The sequence below is a fragment of the Centrocercus urophasianus genome, unplaced genomic scaffold, assembly GCF_019232065.1.
Source record: "Centrocercus urophasianus isolate 14NV4802_14NV808 unplaced genomic scaffold, USGS_Curo_1.0 seq_43, whole genome shotgun sequence".
In the NCBI taxonomy this organism is placed as follows: domain Eukaryota; kingdom Metazoa; phylum Chordata; class Aves; order Galliformes; family Phasianidae; genus Centrocercus; species Centrocercus urophasianus.
In genome coordinates, this window is record NW_024885011.1 from 1,315,528 (window position 1) to 1,337,711 (window position 22,184).

The following is a 22,184-nucleotide window of genomic DNA, read 5'->3' on the forward strand; positions in this document are numbered from 1 at the left end:
CGTACTGCTTCGACTCCCACGCACGGCCCCGGAGCAACGATTCGCGTTTGGGTCGCGCACAACTTTTCTCTCCCCGCCTCCCGCCGTCACCGGGAGCCTCCCGGGCGGTGCTGGCGGCCCCACCGCCCCCGGCCCGCCCCGACGGGGTGGGAGCGGGCGGCCCCGGCCCGGCTCCCCGCACCTGCGGCGTTTCGCTAAGCCCCGGCCCCGGCTTCCTGTCCGCGCTCCTCCTCCGAGTCCCCCGGGCCCCGCACGGCCCCCGCAGCCCGACCCGGCCCGGCCGCTCACACCCTGCACGGCCCGAGGCAGAAGGGACGTGCCCGGCGCTGCCAGGCGGGCGGTGAGTGAGTGAACGGGACCCCCGGGACCCCCGGCACCGCATCATTTTCTGCTTTGTGATGGGATCACTGCTCTCTGCATGCACCCTCTTTTCTGCTTCGGGGCACTTCTCCATCCTACTGGGAGACGTGTCCCTTAAATGGTCCAGCTGCGCTTAATTAGCAAACGTTAATTAGGAGTCAGGGCTGTGGCTGCTTCCTCTTTCCCAGCTCGGCTGCAGGGCTGTGCTATGAGGGGGGATGCAGGCAGGCTGCCTGGCTGGCTGGCTGGGGTGACAGTGGGACAGCCGGGGTCCCACGAGCAGTGCCAGGTCTGCGTGCAGTGAGTGGCTTTGGGGTCCCTAAGCTGGGGTTACAAGGGCATGGGGGGAACAATTTGGGGCTGGGGTGGTATTGACCCACAGCAAGGGAGCTGGCTGTGGATTGCAGGTTGGGCTAGCTGAGCTTAGTGGCCTTTTCCAACTTTAATGATTCTCTGATTTTGCACTCAGTTTGGGGACAGCACTGCTAGGGTGACAGCTGTGCTCAGGGCTTTGTGCCACTGTCACATTGCTTGCTGTTCTTTGGTGGGGCTGGGCTGTAGGAGGGGTGAGTTTAGGCTGCCCCTGTGAGCTGCCAGCCATGCCCTCACAGTGGGTTTGCTGGGACCTTCTAAAGAGTGATTGTGTCCTGAGAAAGCTTGGGGACACAGTGTGCGAATGGGGGATTGACTCGATCCCCCTCTCCTCCCTCTGCTGCCAGAGGCACGAGGCTCCTAGAAGATGGGCGACTGGGGATTCCTGGAAAAACTGCTGGACCAAGTCCAGGAACACTCGACTGTGATCGGGAAGATCTGGCTCACCGTCCTCTTCATCTTCCGTATCCTCATCCTGGGCTTGGCTGGTGAGTCTGTGTGGGGGGACGAGCAGTCAGACTTCGTGTGCAACACCAAGCAGCCGGGCTGCACCAACGTCTGCTACGACAAAGCCTTTCCCATCTCCCACATCCGCTACTGGGTGCTGCAGTTCCTCTTCGTAAGCACCCCGACCCTCATTTACCTGGGCCACGTTGTCTATCTCTCGCGGAAGGAGGAGAAACTGAAACAGCAGGAGAATGAGCTCCGGGCTATCCACAGCAAGGACCCGAAGATTGAGCAAGCATTGGCAGCTGTAGAGAAGAAGATGTCCAAGATCTACATGACCGAGGATGGGCGGCTCAAGATCCGAGGGGCGCTGATGTGGACGTACATCATCAGCGTGATCTGCAAGAGCATCTTTGAGGCAGGGTTCCTCGTTGGCCAGTGGTACCTGTATGGCTTCTCCATGGTGCCCCGCTACGTGTGCAGGAGGGACCCCTGCCCACACCAGGTGGACTGCTTCATCTCCCGCCCCACCGAGAAGACCATCTTCATCATCTTCATGCTGGTGATGGGCCTCATCTCCTTAATCCTCAACCTCTTGGAGCTCTTCCACCTCTGCTGCAAGAGCCTGCTCAGCAACATCAAGAAGGTGCCGGTGCCGGCTGGCCCGAGCCAGGGTGCCTTTGCTGATGACATGGGCTCGGGTCCTTACCCGGCCAAGCATTACCCCTTCCTGCCCATGGCTGAGAGCCACACGCCGCCCTACCAGGCCTACAACAAGCTCTCCAGTGAGCAGAACTGGGCCAACTTCCGCAACGAGGAGAACCTGGCATTGGGCAGCAGCACCAGGCCCCTGTCGGACCCCTATGCCCCCAGGGTTCCAGATGCCCCAGTCCCTGAGGAGAAGCTGTGCAGCCGGCCCAGCAGCTCTGCATCCAAGAAGCAATATGTCTAGGGCCAGGGTGGGGCCATCCCCGGTCCCTTTGTGTCCGGACTGTCCCTTGTGCCCTCTCCGAAGATGTGGTGCCTGCTATTGGGAGCTGATGCTCACAAACTCACCGGCTCCTGAGCACAGCCTCTGTTCTCCGCTGTTTTCCCCATGGGCCTTGCAAGGAAGGAAACTACATGGAAACTACAAGGGATGGTGTGTGCAAGGCAGAGGGACTTGGCATCACTGTGGGAAAGGGAGCAAATCCCCAGGGCTGGGAACAGGCTGTCCCAGGGCTGTGGCAAGGGGTCCTGTCTGTGCAGCTGGCCCCTGGGACACGATGAAGTCCCACTGCCAGTGTGGGAGCACTGTGAAGCCATGGGAAGCCGCTTGTCCTGGCCGTGGGCTGCGTCCCCTTCCTGTGACCCAGCAGACAGCTGGCATTGCTCCATGCGGGGGCTTTGCTGCCAGAGCTGCCCCTGTCCCTGTGGACCACAGTGGGGTTAACCCTGCGCTGGGACATCTGTCACACCGCACGTCCCATCGCCCTAAGTGCCCCAGGACCCCCCCCTTGTCCTGTCCCTGGACTCTTTCCCATGTGATGTCTCTAAGTTATTTTTAACGTGCCGACCCAAGCATGCAGCTTTCTGCCTTAAAGGTGCCGTTGTGCAGGGGACCAGGGAGCCGTGTCCATCCCAGGCCACCAGCCCAGTGGTTTGGGGAAGGAATTAGCCTAGCAGTAACCAGTTTGAGGAGCCGTTGTTTTTAATACTTTGCACTAGTCATCTCCTGCTGTGGGCTGCAGTGCTGGTGATGGGGCAGAGGAATGGACCACTGCCCACCAAAGCTGTGAGATGGAAGGGGCTGCGGGATCCTGCTCTGTCTGCTGCTCGTGGACCACGTGCATCCACAGAGCGTGAGCGCAGGGTGTGGGCTTTGCTCCTCTGTTCTGTTTCCTTTTCCTCCCTGCCAGACTGAGCGCTGTATTGCATTGAATAAAGTTGGATGAGTTAAAGGTGCGCTGTGGTGAGAGCGTGTTTGTGCCACCTTGCTGCTGTCCTATGGGTGAGGTGTGTGCAAGGGCACAGTGTGAGTTCTGGTGATGCTGCTCATCACTGCAAGTGCAAACCCACCTGCTGCCTCTGCAGGGTCCATTATGGGGCCACTACGGTGCAAAACAGAATTTTGGGTGCCCCCATTACTGGGGCCTCTCATCCGCCTGCCCCAGCTCTGCTGCAGATAAACCTGGTGGAAGCCACAGAGCTGCTGCATAATAGGTGGAAGTGAGCTGCAGATAAAGGAGCACAATGTGCCTCGGGGCCCTATTTGGTTTCCCTGGCGGCCTGAGCCCAGGGCAGAGCATGCTGCTCTCTGCTGAGGGCCTCTTCAGCGAGGGTGGGACAGGCTAAAAATACCCCACAGGCAATGAAATATGGGTGATACGGGGCCGTATCGCTGCCAGAGGAAGCAGAGAGGGAGGCACTGTGCAGAGCCACAGCTGTGCCCAAGCCACTCCCTGCTTTCCCTCCCTCCATGGGGATGGGAACGCGTGCCTGGAGCATCCCCAAACCCCCATGCTGGGGTGCTGTGGGGCACCAGGACAGACCCTCTGCAGGGGCCTTCCCAAGGGGTGCCCTTGGCTGGCTCCCTTCAGGCACCAGCAGAGCTCGGCAGCCCTATGCTCTGTGGGGAGGAAATGCCAGTGGGAAGGGGACCGGCGCAGCCCCACAGTGTTTACCGCCGGGCAGCCGCTGTTTGCTCTCCTCGCTGTCCCAGGCTGATATTTTTGTTGGCACCAGGAGATCATCACGCTTTTCCCTGCAAGGTGGAAAACAAGACGGCCGCAAGCCCACTTGATGGAGCCAGCGGAGCCACGCGTGCCCGGCCCCCACGTGCTGCAACAACACGGCCCCGCACACCGCTATTGTTCCCGTGTTGTGACAATGGTGGCTGCTGTGACCCCGCGCCGCCGGGACCTTCGTCGGCACGCGCCAACAACAACAGCCAGAGCTCACCTGCACCGCGGCAGCGGGGATGGAGCAGGCGTGGGACCCCCTGAAGGCGGGCGGGCAGCCCTAAGACAAATAAAAGTTTGCAGCTGATAAGCGTGCTGGCTGGCCCGTAGGAGCCCTTTTGGACAGATAGCAGCGGGACAGACATTCACGGCCTTTCTCACACCTCTGCGTTGCCTCCTGAATAAACAGCCCCCTCCGGTCCCCTTCTGGGAACAGCACTCGTTGTCCCAAAGCCCAGCCCTGTGCCGTGGTGCTGAGTCCTGCAGCTCCCCGTGGGCACCCCAGGATGGGCATTTTTCTGGGCGCTGCCCCCCACTGTCTCCCCTGGGATGGGGAAGTCCCACGTCAGAGCCTATGGGGTTTCTCTCTGTCCAAGGCTGGAGGTTTTTTCAAGGGTGCAGCCCCTAAAACAGTCTCATTGTGAGCCTGCCTATGCCGTGCCCCATGTGCATGTTTTCTTTAATGGAGTGCAAGCAACAACTTGCTGCTGTTCCTACACCCATAGCTCCTGGAAGAAAGTGAGTGCCAATAGAGTGATGTGATGTCTTCAAGGTGTGAAAGAAACAGGGAGGGAGGAGCACCAGCAGGTGGATGTGCACCCAAACAACGTGGAGCTCAGGGATCCCAGGCAGAGGCATCCCTTGGGCACAGCTTTTGGGTGTCCACTCTGAGCACCTCCTGATCCAGGAAGGGTTTAGGGGTGCTCAGCTGGTCCTACAGGGGTGACACGTTGCCCAGGACGCCAGTTCCTGCTGAGGCCATTGCCCGAACACCAACCACTGTCCCAGGGCCACCAGTTAGCACCAGCCCACACTGGGTTCTGCACAGTACAGCCCAGGCTGGAGGCAGGAGCAGTACAGACTGCTGCAGCTCATCCCACCGCAAGACTCTGTCCAAGGAGCTGGCCGAGCACCAAGGAGTTTATTTTTAAGCTTTCCCAGCGCAGAGAAAAGAGCAAGCTGCTAAATCCGACTTGCTCGCAGGAAGAGCAGCGGCGGCAGCGGGAGCAAAACTGCAGCTGAGAAAGGAGGAAGGGCAGAGGCTGGGCAGGGCGATGCCAGCTGGGACCACAGCAATGATGCATCTCTGAGCCCCAGCAGTAGCATGATGGCATCACCAACCGTGGCACAACCCTGCCTCTATCAGCCCAGTCCCTAAGGAGGAAAAGCCAACCCCATGCAGCTCCCTGCAGGGTTATATTTAAGCCTCCACGCGTGGGCACAGCAGACAATGTGGCCCCTGAGACCCGCGTGAGAACCACAGGCAGGAGGAAACGCGCTCAATAGCCTCGACGACTTCCCGCATCCTGACATTGTCGCTCCCCTCCAGCCGCTTCCTCGTGTTCAGGCAGTGGGGCTGCAGCAGCACCCGCACCCCCATGCCCACCCCAGGATGGTGTCCGGGAGCTGTGGCTGCATGAAGAGGTGACACTGAGTGGGATGTGTCCCCTGTTGCTGTCCCATGCCTTGGATCTTGTTTAAAGTGGAGCTGCTCTTCTCTAAAGGCTCTACAGGGCTTTGGCTGGAGCCGGCAGCAACAATGCGGCTATGCTGTGGGACCGTGGGTCCTGCAGAGGGACTGAGACACTGGGAAAGGACAAGATGGGAGCCTGGGAAAACAGCCTGGGTTCACCAGGGCAGGGAGCAGAGGTCCCCAAGGAATGCAGGGACACTCTGGGGGACACAAACCATTCGTTAGCCAGCACCTCTGGGGTGAGCACACCTCTGCATCTCGGGGCTGTCGGCACGTCCCGAGTGCCCTGGGGTGACAGTGCTGCCCCAGGACAGGAAATGTGAGTGGGAGTCCCCATGAGTCCCTGCACTGCTCTGCAGAGCCACGTCACTCACTCATGGCCCTGCTGCTCCAAGCAGCCCTGGTGCCACCACATGGTCACAGAGTCCCAGATCTACAGCTGGCGTGTCCCCACACTGAGCTCACCGGACATCCTCTGCAGCTGCCCAGGTGTGGTGAGCTGTGCAGAGCAGCTGGGGGGGCTCTGGGGTCTCCGTTCCCCCCCAGCAGTGTGAGCTGGGAAGCAGAGTGGGGAGGGCAGCAGAGCAGACTGGCTCCATCCCTGCATCCTGCCTCCGGAAACCAAAATCTGTTCCTCGCACCTGTGAGGGACCCCCAGCAGCAAACACAGCCACAGCCAGAGCATGGCTCTGCAGGGAGCACAGCTGCCCCTGGAGCTGGTGGGGAGGAAACCACAGGTCTGGCAGGGACAGTCCCAGCACAGCCAGTGGCCCCAGTGCCATTGTGGCCTGTGGACACCAGACCATGGATGGTGGCTGCTGCAGACCCTGAGCGCTCAGTCTGGAGTCCTTTGCTCTGAAAGAAAGGATGAAATGCCTGTGGAACACCAGGAGACACAGATATCGTGCAGTCCTGTCTCAGGAGCTGAGCCCTGGCTGCACAGCATCGTGCACAGCGCGCACCCCAAGCACAGTGACATTTTGGCAGTGCTGGATTTGATCCCTGCTTGGAGCACAGCCCACTGCCACATGGGCTTCCTCAAAGCCAGATGGGTCCTGTGCTGATGAAGGAGAGCATCCTCCCACAAAGCAGCAGCCCCTGTGCTGGACCACAGCAATGTCTTGCCCATGAGCTGTGGTGCACGAGAGCTGGAAGCCAACTTTTACCATAATGGTGCATTCAGCAATGCTTCCTCTCGCTCCTAGTGAGATATCATGGCTATTTTTCCCAGCTCTGAGTTCTCGCCGACTCCTATTCTTGTCCAGAGAGTGATTCCCAGGCAGCACATTGTTGAGATTCAATGGGAGGAAGGGTGGGTTTGCAGCACCAAGGGTTTAGGAGAATTGTGGCACTTTCCCTCGTTTGTAACCGGTCTGCAGAAAGCCCCCAATGCCCTGGCTCACCCCTAGTGGTCTGCTGGTGCAGAAACCAGCTGGAAACGTGGAAGCACTGGTCAGGTAGCAGGTATAGATGGCTGCAGAGGTTGGGGATGCACTGCGGGGCTCGTGGTACCCACACAGATGCTGTTCGTGGCCCATCCTTCTGCACACATTGTTTCAGCAAGCGGAGAGGCTGTGTGGGCTTGGGGGCAGGAAATGGGCCAACAAAGCCCCAACAAAGCACGATTGTGCCCTGCGGGCCTGAGAACAGGCAGATCAATGGGCTATAAACAGCCACGGGAGACACTCCGTCGCAGGGTGAACAAAGGAATTTCAGAAGAGGTTTCCGAGCTGGGTCCGACTGGTCCCAGGTGGGGGAAGTGAAGGGTTCATTCCCACCCCCAGAGCACAACAGTGAGCCCAGCATCGCTCCCAGCTGGGCTGGGAAAGGCAGAGATTGAGTACAAGGGCCTCTCGGCAAGGGGGACAGAGAGGCATTTGAACTCCAGAACATGGGGAGACAGCAGGACTGGGCTTGGGGCATTGCCGCAAGAGTCTTCCTGCACATTCAGGTCCAGGCAGTGCTGAGCACAGCCACCACACAGCACACGCAGCTCCTCTTGGCCCTGCCTGCCTCATTTCTCTCACAAACAGCCTCAGATGGCAAGCTCCTGGTGGAGAGCTCAGCCAGCAGGCAGCAAGCCAGCCCGAGGAGAGCAGGTCGGGAGGTAAACATGGCCCGGGCAGTAAAGCTGTCAGCGGGGCAGAAGGAAGCAGGACAGAGCAATGCAAAAAGCTGAACTGGCTGCTGACATCAGGGCTTTGCATGAGACACAACAGATTTATCGGCCCCGAGAGGGGAAGGCCAGGCTGGGGCAGGGTGAGAAGGCTAGCTGCATGAGCAGGGAAAAACAAGCCGGGAGAGAGCGATAACCCCATGCTGCAGGCAGAGTAACAGCACAGAGTGGGGCTGATGCTGCTCAGAGTTTCGTCCCACTGTGCTGGCAACACTCCTGTGGCACGAGGGGACACCACTGGCCCTGGCCTGGTTTCAGGTACCCCAGCGCTCGCCCCTTGGCACCAAACATTCCTGCTCCTGTCCCTCGGGCCCCCACCCAGCGCTGTCACCACCCTTCTGGTTTAGATAAGGACGCTGAGGGGAAGTGGTGACGTGGCACTGGGGGGGGCTGGGAGGGAGGCACACAGCAACACAGCCTGGCATTTCAGTGCTTCCTCCACCCTTCTGACCATCACCCCTCCCCAGCCATGCCAAGTGGGGTTTCTTGAAAACACCAGGAGCAGAAACATGCTCTGAGTCAGGGTTTCAGACAGTTGACAATGCAGAAGACGACACTGAGGCCCAGGACTCACAGAAGTTTAATCTGGCTGTGCCTGTGCAAAGCAAGAGTTCTCATTCTCTACACCTCTGAGCTCCACAATGGATGCAGGGCCGAGATGTCTGCCTCCTGGTCCATTTCTCTGCTGCAAAGCCCCAGGATGGTGCAGAGAGCTTTCGGATCCCCACTGGACACTGGGTCTCATGGTGATAACATGTTGGTGAGGTGCTGAGGTCTCTGGCAAACCAGTCTGGGTTCACAAAGAGCAAGAGGAGATGGAAGTAGGAGGGCAGGTCCTCCTCGCCCTGCAGTCAGCCTACCCTACCCCATATCACTCAGGTCCAAACATACAGTACAGAGCAGATCTCTTCTGTTTCCATGCCCACAAAGAAATCAAACCTAAAGCGACACGTGTGGCGGATAAAGCCATGAAGGTTTCGTGCTGCCAGGGCCAGAATGGGTTGAGAGCTGGTGAGTTTCACACATTCCATCTCCAAACCATTGCCCCGTTCCCCACCAGCTGTGGAGGACAGGGTCCGGCTGCAGTCCTGGAGACATTCACGGGGTAGGTAAACCCTGACAGGTCTGCAGAGCCCAGGGAGGGTGACGTAGAGGCAGAGAACAGCCCGAGCACAGCCAGGTGCAGGACGGGGTGGTGGGCAGAGGTGTGCAGGTGCAGAGGAGCCCCAGCACAGTGCTGCTGTGCACAGCCCAGGGCCAGCTGGGAGTCCTCAGCTTCAGCTGGCAGAACCGACAGCTCCATCAACTCTTCTCGGGCCGGTTCCTGTTCAGCACCGCCCGAGGGGCAAACTCCAACTTCTCCTTGAGGCTCACCACCTCGGTCAGGTCCTTGCCCGCAATCTCCTGCAGTTTTCGATCCTCCCTCCGTTCCGAGATGCTTTTCTCCTCCTCCTCGGCCGGCGGCGGGCTGGGGCCGCGGATGAACCACTCCAGGTGGTATCCAACGGCACCCACCACGAAGGCCACGGGGAAGGTGACGTAAGGCGCGTGGGTTCGCACGGCGCTCCACAGCACGGACCACATGGCGGCACCGAGACGAGCGGCCGAGCCCAACGAGCCCCGCTTGGGCCTACACCGCGGTGCCCGGAGCCCGGCGGCCTCCCCACACCCCGCACCCCGGAGCGGGCGCTCACCGGTGCCCCGCAGCGGCTGCGGGACACGGAGCTCCGTGCGGGCCGCGCTCACCCGGGCCCGGCCGCCGCCGCCGCCACCGCTACTTCCGGTACCGGGGCCAGAGCGGCGCATGGCGGTGTGTGCTGCCACCTAGCGGGCAGAGCGGGGAGCGGGATGGGAAACGAGGGGAAAGGGGGAGAAACGGAGAGAGAAGCGGGGAGACGCGGGTGGGAGGCTGCGGGAAGAAAGATGCGGCAGGAGAGCCGAAGGGAGAGCAGTGGGGGGAGAGCCGTGCGGTGAGACGTGGGATGGCAGCGGGGGGAGCTCCGCGCAGAGGGAGACGCGGGGGTGGGCGGCACGTGGGGTAAAACCGTGACGGGAGACCTGGAGGGAAGAGCTGCGCACGGAGACGCGGGCAGCCCGCGCTGGGGTGCCCCTCTGCTGCCCGCCCCTGCCCCAGGCAGAGCAGTCAGCCTGCTTTAGAGGTCCCTTCCAATCCCTACTGTAAGTTCTGTAAGTCTGTGATTTCTCGCCCCCACGGATCATGAACCCCCCCCCCCATGCCCACCCCTTAAACCCCCCCCCGTGCCCGCTCCACGCACACGAAGGGCATCACACAGAGCAGGGAAAGGCGAGCCGGGCGCCAGCCGTGTCCCCATGGGGAGGTGGCCGCTGCCCCGGAGTAACCAAAGTGGTCTTTTTATTAATTCTGGAGGTTTGTTACAATAAAAACGGAGCCACGTGTCACGGTCACTGTACAGTGCTGGAAGGGCCGGAGGTCTCGGGGGGAGCTCAGGGTGTCCCTGTGCAGGCACAGCTCTAAAGCTACGGTGTGGTGGTGGCAGGACTGGGCTGTGGGGTGAAGGGCTGGGAGCTCCATCCCTACGCCCTTTCTCCAGCATCCTTCACAATGCCTGATTCCTACTGCCCCCCAAAGAAGTGACATCTGGACCTTTAGCGCCGCTTCTCACCAGGGCACAAAGCCCCCCCAGAATCATTGCCCTGTTCTTGAGACCCTCCCAAGCCTCCACTGTGAGGGGACACAAGCTGAAGCCCCCCGCTCCCAAATCCTGAAGAGCTGGCTGTGGGTTTGGGGAGGTGCCTGGCACCTATAGGAATTCGAGGCACCGACGTCCACTCCCTCTGCCACCCACCCATGGGAAGAAGGGGACTTGGGGATGGGAGCCCTTGGAGGGGTCACAGTGCAGGCAGATTCCCTGGGCATGGGGGTGGTGGGAGCAGGCAGCTGGGGCTGCTCCCCATGGCAGCCCCTCACCGAGGGCAAGCAGCACAGATGTGCTGTGCACCTGCCCTGTATGGGCTGTGCTCGGAATGGGGATGGGATGGATGCAGCCCCATCTCCAGATCCCCTATGGAAGCTGCCATCAAGGAATTCGTGGCTTCAAGGAATTCCTGTAGCATAAATGCTGCATCCCAGGCTGCCCCCTGTCCCCATGGGGCACCAAGGGCTCAACAACCCCATCCTTGGTGTCCCATCCTTGCAGGGCAATGGCAGCTCAGGGAGAAGGCATAACCCTGTGAGGGATTTCCAGCAGCCCCACACTCAGGGGGAAGCTCCTGCCCCACACCTACAGCCCGGTCCCCATGTGCAGGGGACACCGAGGCCAGCCCCGGCCAGCAGCACCATACCTGCTCTGTCCCTGCACTAAGGTCCTGCATAAGCGTAGGAAGGTCTCCCCAGCACTGCTGCCTTGCTCACACACCTGTGCCCAGGCTGCAAGATGCAAGGGAACCAACTGCCCTGTCCCCATGGTGTTCCCATGCAACTGACTGGGAAAAGTGGCAGGAAGGGCTTGGAGAGCACAGTGCTGCTGCTCAGTGTGAGAGATGCAGGTTCAGCTCACTGGGACCAGGGGACCTGCTGCTCTGGTCCATCCCGCCCTCCAGAACACAGCTCTGGTCATGTGTAGTTTCTGTTTTATTCCTTAGGTAATATTTATATACGAATATAGGTTGAGGACTCCTGGGTTCCCCACAGCACCGGGGCAGGAGGCAGGGAGCGGAGCAGGGCTCCAGCTGAGCATGGGGCTGGGGGCTCGGGGGTTCGTCCCCACAGCCATGGGATTGCACTGAGTTACAGAGAAGTGGGGGGGGCCTGCCTGCGGCCCCATCCCCTCCCACCCGGCAGGGCCGGGGGCTGGGGTCACCTCTCCTTTGGATGGGATAGGGACCAAGGAGGGGTCAAGGATAGAAGAGCTGAGACACGGCCCCAAAGAGGGCAGGGGGAAGGAAGAGCCCTGGACCCTGGGAGAGACGGGCAGGGGCATGCGAGCAGGGGGCAGCGGGATGGGGCAGAACCGGGTTGGTGCTCATTCACCGTCGGATCCATGAAACGTCTACGATAGAAAAGAGAGAAGCTGTGAGCGGGCCAAGCGCTGCCCCCAGGGTGTCTCCACGGCCCCTGATCACAGTGAGCGATGGACGCGCCGTCCAGTCCGGGTAGAAAAGCCGAGGCCGCGGTCACAGCCGGGTCTGCGCCTCGGGGATGTAAATCTCAATGCTGTCTGCGCTCTCAGTGGCCGAGTTCTGGCGGAAGGAGGCGGCGCGTTTGGCTGCCAGGAGCCGCTTGCGTGCCTCCTGCCGCTGCCGGTCCACCGAGTCCAGGGAGCGCTCCTTCACCGGGTGCACCTTGGAGCGCGGCGGCTTCTTTGGTATCGGGGGAGGCACCTTCTTCTCCTCCTGCACAGACAGTGGGAGAGCCTCAGGGTGAGCGTGGGACCGGCCCTGAGCCTCCTTTCCCCCCCCTGCCGATGTCAGAGCGATGAGATGAGGCAGTGCTGTGCATCCCTCCTTGCAGCTGCACGTGTGCAGGATCGTGCCTGGCCCTTGGCACACGGCACTGCCCAGAATCCAGCTGCAATATCACAGCAGAGGAATGGCCTCATTTTTTCCTGTTCTTTGTTTTTCAAGTGTTTGCTAAAAGCACCCACTGGCTCCGCTGGCGGTAACTCTACAGCAGTGGTTTGGCCACAGATGTGCTTGGGGATGAAATGAAAGGAGGGACGTGCACAGCACCGGCCCTGCGCACCCCTAGCGAGCCCTGCCCTTACCTTGGGCTCAATGATCTTCCACCCGTTGGCCTTGAGCTGCTGGAGCTCTGCAAACTTCATGCTGACATCCTCAATGGAGAGCTGCAGCAGGTCCCAGAAGCCGGCCAGGTCTTGGAAGGTGGGCACTGGGAATGCGTTGGGATCCTGTGGGGACATTGAGGGAGACCACGTGGGTCACATTTCACGTGCAGGACACCCGCTGTGCTGGCATCACCCCAGCAGCCGCAGGCTCAGCACATCCCAGGATGGTGTTCAGGCACTCACCATGTTCTGCTGGCAGAGTCGGTAAAACTGCTGCACCTTCTGGGACATGAGGAGCTGAGCACTGCCCACGGCGCTCCGGATCTTCTCCAGGACTGGCGGTGCCGGGCAGAAAGCAGACAGTCATATCTCCTACGGGGACACAGGCATCCCCTCCCCACCACTCAATGAGGGCCCCGCTCCACCATTTGGGATCCCCAGAGACGTCCACACTGATCCCAACCTCTCGACCCTCCCTGAGCCAGGTGGCACCACCGAGATGCTCCAAGTGAGAGCAGCGCGGTGCAGCCCTGGGTACCCGGCCCCACTCACTCTCCTCCGGCAGGTCGTAGTCCTCGGCCTCCCGCTCCATCTGCTGGCACCAGCCCTCCATCTTCTCCACCTCAGCCTGCAGCAGTTTGATGAACCATTCCCCATCGCGGTGGCAGGGGGAGGCACGGCCGGAGTCAGGCAGGCTGCGGGAGCCCCGCTCCATCCACGCATCACGGCGTGGCACCTCCACTGCATCGTACTGCATCTGGTAGTCCTCCCGGTAAGCCCACTGGCCCTGCGTGTGCACCGTTTTGTACACTGCATACTGCCGGCCGGACTCGGGCTCCGAGGAGTGCCGCTGGAAGGGGCGGCCAAACTGCAGAGCTTTGTCCTCAGTGGCCACGGCCAGCCCGGCGAAGCCCTCCAGCTCCAGGTCTGCCTGCACACCCGCCGTCACGCTGTTGGAACGCTTGAAGCGGGCGCGCCTGGGACAGAGAGAGCGTGTGGGGTCGTTGTGGTGAGGATGCTGGGAGCTACGGGGCCAGCGAGGACATCCCTACCATTCCTGTCCCCCTGTGGGCACCGTCCTGGGGCTGGGGACACCCAGTATTTGGGGCTGCAGGGACAGCCCTGAGCAGCTGCATCTTTCCTGTCCCTCATTTCCTGTGCTCTTAGCCCGTTTCCATGGCTACCAGTGCTGGACGATGCTGGAGGATGCAGAGCAGTGTGCACCAGGGTGGGTGGGCATGCTCCCAGTGCTCATCTGCTCATGCACCATGCAGGTCCCAGCACACAGCACGCCCACCCATGCAAAAATTCATGTTTTGTTGCAGAAAAGCCCAGAGTTTTCACCCACATCTGTGCAGGTTTTGAGCTGAACCCCAGTAAACGAGACCCCAACACAGTGTGGGAGCAGGGGATCCCCTTCCCCAGGCTGTCCCTTACAAGCAATGAAGTGTGAGCACCAAGGCCAGATTCTGCTCCTTATGGGGACAGAAGGCTCAGGATAGGGATGGTGCTGAGCTCTGGGAGCATCAGATGAGAGAAAGCGATGCAGGCAGGAACTGGGTCAGTTCAGAAAGCCCAGGAGGGATCCAACTGGGGAAAGCCACTGGCCAAGGAGCTTGGCAAGGCATACCTTTTGTCTTCCTCCACCTGCACCCCGATGGAGTGGAACTCCCTCTGGCTCCGGCTCTCCGTATCCGAATCAGAGACAGCCTCAACCTGCCAGGGGCAGAGGGAGAGCATGCTGGAGAGTGGCCCCATACCATAGGCATCCAGTGACAGAGAACGCTGCACTGTTAGGAGAGTGGGTGGGCACAGGGGTGGCATTAGGGCCACTGTGGTGGCACAAGGGTGGCATTAAGGCCACACAGTGGACATGGAGGTGGCTTTAGGGCCACTGTGGTGAGCATGCCGTTGACATGAGGGCCATAAGAGAGGCACACTGGAAGCAAAGGGACAAGTGGTAGACACTCAGCATGGCTCGGACAGACTGATCTCCAGATCTCAGCCCATCTGGAGGAATGAAGCCCACCTGGACACCAATGGACGGCCGCCACTTCCTCTGCCGAGCCAAGCTGCGCAGCTCCTCCCGCCCGGGGATGGCCTTGATGATGAGCGTGGAGGGCTTGGGGGCTGTGCGGGGCTGCACCGGTGGCAGTTCAAGGGACACGGCCGTCACCTTGGAGCTCTCCAGGCTCTCTGCTGAATTGCAGCGGGCCGCGGCATCTTTGGACCAGGCGGGGCCGCGGGTGACCTCACTGGGCAGGTAGCTCTCGTGAGCAGACTCGGTGCTGCTCTGCGCGGTGACGGAGATGAGGGGCTTGGCTTTGGTTCCTGGAGGGATGGGAGGTGGAGCTTTTCTGTAACTGAAGGCTGTTGTGGGAGAGGCGCAGGATGAAAAGGTGGGTGAAAACAGAGAAAATTTGCTCATTTCCTACCGCGAGCGGGCACCCTGGGGAGCAGCACCCACCCCCTCCGCAACAAGGAGCCCAGACACCAATATGGGGCAGCCCTGCAGGACGTTAAGCAGTCATCTGGCCAATTTAGCCCCAGAAAGGGACTGGAAAGCGGCCCAGACCCATTCATGCAGCAAGGGGCAGCAAAGGGAAGCAAAGAATGGGGAAAGAAAGACAGCAGAAGGATGCTGGGGGCAAGGTGGGGGGCATCCCATGGTGCGGCCGAGCCATGAGCGAGGTGTGGCTGCACGGGGCTCAGTGCAGGCGGGGCTGCATGGGGACCCTCCTGCTACCAATCCCTCACCACCCCCAGGACTCACAGGTGCCAGGCTTCAGGATGCTGCTGGTGATGGGCGGCCCAGCGGGGGCTGACATGGAGAAGAGCGAGAGGCAGTCGTCGTCCTGGGAGCAGCCCGCCTGGATGGCCCGCAGGTAGCTGTGGCTCCGCATGCGGAAGCAGCCGGGCAGGTCCAGAGCCTCCACGGCTTGCGACTCCACCTCACCAAAAACAGACTCACACACAGCCTCAAATTGGTGGTTGAGCTCATCATTGATCTGCAGAGAGCAGTGGGTGATGGTTGGGGTGGCATCCACAGCATCCACTCTCTGCCCTGGTGTGGGGACAGATCCGTGGCCCCAGCACAGTGCCAGGTGCCGGCTGGGACGGGGACCCTACCTGGCCAGTGGTGAAGGAGCGCCCGTAGCCCTGCCCCCGAGGGAGCATTCGAGGTGGCACACCGCAGCTGGGACAGTTACAGATATATGAATCAGAATAGTGCCTACTTGCAAACCTAATGAGAGACAGTGGGAATAGAAGGGATGGCACCAAAAGCAACACAGTCAAGCCGAGCATTTGGAAATGCAGCCGCAGCAATGGTCCCACAAGCCCCACTTGTCCACTGCAGCTCTTGCACAGAGCCCTTCCCACTGCCCCCACTCTCCTGGCAGGGCTGGGGGCTCCCCAGAGCTGCCGCAGGTGGGGCTGAACACAGCTCTCCAAAATAGTCGTGCTCCATGTGCCTGCCTGGCGCTTTGCCCTCTGCTCGGGTTTGGCACGGAGATGCTCAGAGGAGGCTCCCTGTGCCAGCCCCGAGGTGGAGCAGCCCCTGGCAGGGTGCTGCCGTGCAGGGCTCCGTGCACAAGCGGTGGCAGAAAGGCGCATGCAAGGTCCCCACTGGGGTTCTGCACCCATGCAGGCAGAGTGCAGCTGCAGCCAGAGCTCCTGGCAGCCGGCACATTGCAGAGACAGCAGGTGCCCAGCACAGGGTCATCACCAACCCAAAAATCCATCCTGGGTGCCACTGGTACAGAGCCATCAGGAGAGCAGAAATTCCATGCTACGTGCAGTGGGGACAAGGACACTGCCGGTATTTGGGAATCTCCCTGCCATTGTGCCCTTTCTGTGTACGTAGCTGCAGCCCGGCTCCCTCCCGCAGCCCAGCAGCACCCTTACTTGCTCCTGGCCTGGTCGGCGCTGGAGGAGCGGCGGTAGCTGTCTCTCCGTGTGGCCGCCCGGGGCGACACTTTGGCGCTGGCATCTGAATCGGCGCTGTCCTCGTCGCCCATGGCCTTGATGTAGCTGCCACTGCGCATCCTCCGGCAGGGGATCTCCCCGTCCTTGCCCACCGCCGGGTACCCACTCCACTCGTCCTGCGGCACCTGGGGTTGGGGGGGTGTGTGGGTATGCACAGTGGCACACAACAGCCCGAGCCCGGCACCACTCTTCCACCCTCCCTGCCGCAAAACCAGGAGGGTAGATCCCTGCTGGCAGTCCCAGCTGTGTCCCCTGCTTGCGTCTTCCCACCTTGTGGCCCTCCTGGCAGTCACGGCCAGGCCAAATCCCACCCATGTCAGTGTGGCTGTGCTGCTGCCACAGGCCCTTACCAAGCTGCTGTGGCACAATGTTGTCCCCAGGCCACGCAGGATGCTGGCACTCTGTCCTGATACCCCCTGCTGCCAGCCACCCCAGTGTTGTTTCTCCCTGTCTCCTTCCCCCAGGAAAGGGAGCGAAGAGTTAATTAGCTTTTAATTAGAAGGGAGGTGACCTAGAAGGGAGCCTGGTGACGTGATGGGACTGGCGGTGGCACTGGGCCAGGCGCAGGAAAGATAAAAGCCCAAAAGAGGGAGAGGGCAGAGGGCTGCGAGGAGCCTGCGCAGCTAGAGCTGCCTTGACCCGAACCCATGGACCAGAAGATGGCAGAGGAACTTAGTGCCACCTGCAAGGAACCCTGCAAGGAACCCTGCAAGGATTGAGGACATCAGCAACCCGTGGAGATGGCATGGCCCCACACCACCCCAAACCATCAGGATGCAGAGACACGGTCCCAGCTCACCCCAGGGCATCTCTATGGCATCACCAACCACAGTCCTGTGGGACAGCAGCACCTGCCCTGCCTGTCCCCCTCACCTGCAGGTACTGGTAGGCTCTGTCTTTGGCCTTTGTCTCCTGAAGCATCAAGGTTTTCTCCGTGCCGCTGGCGCTGGGGTAGGCTTCGCGGGCTTGGCTGACGGTCATGGTGTGCCAGGCGCTCCTCTTGACCGTCTGTCCATCCAGAGACATGGACATCCCAGCACACGCCAAGCATTTCCCTTCCCCGCCGCTCTTTAGATTCTTCAAGGTCAAGTCTCTGAAGGCACTTTCGGGAGCGTCCACGCAGTACTGGGTGCCCTGGTCCACGGCGTGCCGGCCAGACACCATGTAGCTGCTGTCGCTGTCCAGGTTGTCGTCGGAGCTCCACCAGCCCATCATCTTGGACCGGTGCCGGGAATCCACCTTGCGATCCTTGCTCTTGCTACGCTTGCCGTGGCGGGACTGGTGGTGGTGGTGGTGGTGATGGTGGTGGTGGTGGTGGTAGCCGTCCCCGCGGCCGTCCATCTTGGTGTCGTTGTAATCCCGCTTGGCGGGCGCCTCCAGGGAGTGCGACTTGGCAAAGAGCTTCTGCACGGAGTGGACGAGGTGGCGGATGCGGCTGGGGCTCTCGCTGCGCGGCTCGGCGCCGCCGGCCCGCGGGTACTGCAGAGTGTGGAAGCCGTCGTGGTGCAGCGGCAGCTGCTTCTCGAACTGGTCCAGCAGCGTTGGGGGCAGGCGGTTGATCTTGCTGGAGGGGTGGGCGGTCGCCATGCATTCGTCGCAGGAGTCGTAGGGCTGATGCTGCTGCGCGTGGTGCATCCTCGGGAAGGTGCTGCTGGCGCTGCCGGAGGGCGGATCGCTCAGGGGACCGCACTCGCCGGCCGTGCCGGGGCTCCGCACCGGGCAGAAGGGATGCTCCAGGGAACACGGCTCGCTGGGGCTGAGCAGGTAAGGCGGGTGGCCGTCGGGGCCGTGGGGGATGTAGTCAGCGGGATGCTCGCAGTCCTCTGGGATGCAGCGGCAGCGGTGGCCGGAGGAGTGCTGTGTCTGGCTACGCTCCCCATGGTAGCCCTTCATGGTGTCAGCACCTGCCCCGTAGCCTCGGCATCCTGCAGGGCTTTCCCTGCGGGCTCACCTGCGGGGACAGGCAAGGGCAAACTGTCATGCTCCCATCCAGCTGCCCAAACCCCCATTGCTAAGCAGGTAAAGCGTTCTGGCTGCACGGGGTCAGGAAGCACCCATGGCAGGATCCAGCCTTGCTGGGCCCCCCAGCCCCACCCAGGGCGCTAGGCTGCCCGAGGGGATGCCAAACCACAGGGATTTCTAAGGAAAAGCAGCAGCCTGCCTCAAAGCATTCAAAGCAGATCCTTAATGCAGGAGGACATTTCGACATCATAAGAAACTTGTTTTCTTCCCTGGCACCAAATATTATGACGTGCTTTTCCATTAGGAAAACAGTTCTGGCTGCATTTTCCAGCCGTTGCGATTCACAGAGCCACTAATGAGCTGAAGCGGGGGGCCGGGGGGGAGCTGCTCCATGCTGACATCTCCAACCCGCCCATCCTCCCACCATTCCACTGTGTATTGACACCTCACATTCCTCCAATGCCATCCTCCACCACCACGTGCCCACTAGCAGCAAAGACAAGGAGCAAGGAAAGCCATCCCCACGCATTGCCACCACACACACACATAGCTCTCATTTAATCATTTCTGAAGCAAAACGCAGGGCATCACATCAGCCCCCTCTGATGGCAGCCCCAGGACTGGCTCTGTCCTCACTGTGTCCCCAGATGCCATGCAGGGCCACAGAGACCCCCAGAGATGTGTGCCCCACAGGAGTTTATCTTCCTTACAGCCCCTCAAAGGCTCTGCCTTGGGTATGTCTATAAACGAGGAAATTACTTACTCTCCAGAGTAGCTCAGCTAATTAACAGGCGTCAATTAACAGCCTTGTTATCATACTTAGGGAGGGTGCCGTGGGCACCCCAGCTCTGCGATCAGGCTCAGGAGAGGTGGAGCAGCCATGGTGACATGCCTGGGGACAACACTTGGGGACATGGGACAGCAGGGACAAGCAGCCCTGGGGGGCCACATTGAGCAATTGGATGGGGAGCAGGAGGGAGAAAATGAGGAACCCCTGGGGTGCACTGAGACATACAAACTGTGCCCACGGAACACCAGGAGGGCATGGGGACTCAACACCTCTGAGTACAGCATGGTCCGGTGGCTGCAGGCACTGGTGGCAACAGGGAGCATCCCCCAGCCACCCCCAAGCTTCTCCCCTTGCCTTTCTTCCTAACATCAAGGCTGCATCATATGGCCCTGCTCATCTCCCTCCCGCCCTCACAGTCTCACTCCAGCTCTAACGAGGCTCCCTAATTGCTGCATCTTAAACGAAGGAAGCAGCAGCCTGCTGGAAGAAGAAATGCCTCTGCTCTCCTGGGAGAGCTGGAATGAGGCACAGGCAAGCAGCTGGGGGGGTGTGGGAACAGGTGGGCAGTCAGCAGCAGGACGGAGGGGTGGATGGACGGACGGACGGGGGGACGGACAGACAGACAGACAGACAGATGGGTAGTGGCTGTAGGATCCCTCCCAGCCCCGCCTCTGCCTTGGTCTGAGTTATCATCTCATGTTCATTGAGGGAAGTGCTCAGCTGAAGCAAATATTGCCATGGCATTGGGAAGAAGGAGTCAAAACAGCTGAGCAGCCTGTTATTAGGAGCCAGGTGGGCTTTTATGCTCAGGAATGGGAGGAATTAAACAAAGCAGCATGCTGTCGAAGCAGTGCTACAGCTTTTCTGCAGCCACTAGCAGTGGGATGGGGACAGGGATGGAGATGGAGAGGGAGATGGAGATGGAGCACTCCTGTGGGTCTCAGCATGGACCATGTGTCTGGGTCACTGCTGTGCTGCCCATGCAGGGACCCAAGGGAATGCTGCCATCCCCTCGTCCCATCGCAGATTCAGAAAAGGGAAAAAAACCCAGCACCCGTCTGAATTTTGTGCCATTTAACACCAGGGTAATTACCACCATTGGGAACCTACCGCCCACACAATTATGTGCTAGGATAAACTGGAAGAGCGTAATTACCATTACAAATAACTCACTTCTTGCCTTTATTGCATCCAAAGCCTGGAGAAACTCCCATCAGCAATTCCCCCGCCACCAACCTCCTTCTGACTTTTGCTTTTGCGGCAATTTCTCCCCACTCCAGGGTCAGCGGCGGGCGGACTGGGACCCATCACCCCAGGCACTGTGGGGCTCACCCAAATTCCACCTCCCTGCTTGATTTCCCACCGGGGCCTTTAGCAGAGACAAGTTCTGCTTCCCAGCACAGCACGGTGAGATCTCAGCCTCGGCAATGCCACGATGATGCCGAGGGCTGCCGGGATGTGGTGCAGTCCCCACAGAGCCCAGACCCCTGCAGCCCCAGTGGGAAGGGGACAGGATCGCAAACAGCACTGCAACGCTCAGGTCTGACACAATGTTGGAATCATAGAATTGCTGAGGTTGGAAAAGACCTCTAAGATCAAGTCCAACCGCCGACCCATGCCCACTATGCCCACAGAATCCATACCCACTACACCCACTGAACACATACCCACTGATCCACGACCCCACAGAATGAGTTTTTTTCCCACATTTTCAGGTCCAATCCCAAAAGCCAGCATCCCAGCACTCACCGCCCGGCACTCAGAGGGATGCTGTCCTCACGTCCTCATGTCCTTACAGCCCGACGTCCCCTCCAGCAGCGCGTCCCGGGGCGAAAGTTCTGCAGGGAGATGAAGCACAAAAAGGAAGAGGTGGTCGTCCCCAAACAGAGCCTGACCCAAATCCCTGCGGCTTTTTAGCACCGCATCCTTCCCTCCACCACGGCCAGCACAGCCCTGCACGTTTGGCGCAGCAACGCCCCGAACCCATCCCCAGCCACATCCTCTTATGCAATTCCCTGCCAGCGGGTGCCGGAGCTGCCCAGCAGCTGCCTCAGCACTGACTTTGATTTGCACTGGAGCCGTCCATATGCTCCACAAAGGCTCCTCCTGCCACCAGCAAGAGCAGAGTGGTTTTGTGCAGCCGCTCGCCCGGCGGAGGTGCGCAGTGAGCCCGGTCCATTCTGCTTTGCAAATTAGCGACAAGTTTGCCAGCGCGGTTCCTGCTGGGGATTTTTATGGCTTGTGATGAAAGTAAGAGAGAACAAACACGCAGCTTGAGCTCCCGGCACCGCGTGCGAGCTGGAGCCTGAAAAAAAATAACGCTCTTCCCACTTCAGAGCTGAGCAAATTTGATCTACAGTCGTTGGATGAAAATAAATACGGAATAGCGCCAGGTCGCTTCCACCATGCCTTTCATCTATTTACTTTTTCCCCAACCGGTTGTAAGCGAGAAGGATTGCAGAAAGCAAATATTTTATTTCATTACTAATTAGTCCGTTATTTTATTAGGCCTTATTAATAAAATTTACTCAGCCTAAAAAAAAAAAAAAAGAAAAAGGGGAGGGGGAGTGCTGGGAAAGGAATCACCTAATTTAGTGCGTAATTCTGCATCAAGTAATTACTTTCTTAAAAGTGGAATTAGCTGAAAGCAGCTCACAGATATTTCATTAGTTGCGTCAGGCCGGAGAGAGAGAGTGTAATTAGTCAGAAGTTTGCTGTTCCTGGAAGTAATTACTTTGCAAGGAAGGGGGAGAGCGACCCTACTTGGCTTCATGGAGCTGCAGACCACCTCCCATTCCCAGAGCCCACACTGGCCCTGACTGGCTGAGCAGGGCAGGAGCAGCGCTGGCTCCTGATGGCAGCACAATATCCGTCATGCAGCAACGTGCAGATGGAGAAAGGTTGGCTGGGA

The 22,184-nt window shown here is 60.0% G+C and overlaps 3 protein-coding genes across 4 annotated transcripts; 1 reads left to right on the forward strand and 2 right to left on the reverse strand.

Annotated features, from left to right (window-relative positions):
• The first annotated feature begins 263 nt into the window (after positions 1-263).
• On the forward strand, positions 264-3,123 carry GJA4 (gap junction protein alpha 4). 2 transcript variants are annotated; one of them, XM_042833993.1, is made up of 2 exons: positions 264-340; positions 1,080-3,123. In XM_042833993.1, the coding sequence occupies exon 2, from the start codon at positions 1,100-1,102 to the stop codon at positions 2,129-2,131; it is 1,032 nt and encodes a 343-aa protein (XP_042689927.1). In that variant the 5' UTR covers positions 264-340; positions 1,080-1,099; the 3' UTR covers positions 2,132-3,123. The 2 variants fall into 2 exon arrangements, with proteins under 2 accessions (XP_042689927.1, XP_042689928.1); XM_042833994.1 differs by lacking the exon at positions 264-340 and adding an exon at positions 521-649.
• Positions 3,124-8,328: 5,205 nt separating this feature from the next.
• SMIM12 (small integral membrane protein 12) lies at positions 8,329-9,384 on the reverse strand. Its single transcript, XM_042834057.1, has one exon. It carries the CDS (start codon positions 9,350-9,352, stop codon positions 9,071-9,073), a length of 282 nt encoding a protein of 93 aa, XP_042689991.1. The 5' UTR covers positions 9,353-9,384; the 3' UTR covers positions 8,329-9,070.
• Positions 9,385-11,923: 2,539 nt separating this feature from the next.
• Positions 11,924-21,077, reverse strand: DLGAP3 (DLG associated protein 3). Its single transcript, XM_042834022.1, has 11 exons — positions 21,023-21,077; positions 17,395-18,472; positions 16,441-16,646; positions 15,664-15,778; positions 15,308-15,542; positions 14,564-14,904; positions 14,165-14,250; positions 13,087-13,511; positions 12,778-12,869; positions 12,514-12,657; positions 11,924-12,142 (listed from the first exon to the last, which is right to left on the reverse strand). Exons 2-11 carry the CDS (start codon positions 18,412-18,414, stop codon positions 11,924-11,926), a joined length of 2,883 nt encoding a protein of 960 aa, XP_042689956.1. The 5' UTR covers positions 18,415-18,472; positions 21,023-21,077.
• Between the last annotated feature and the right edge of the window lie 1,107 nt (positions 21,078-22,184).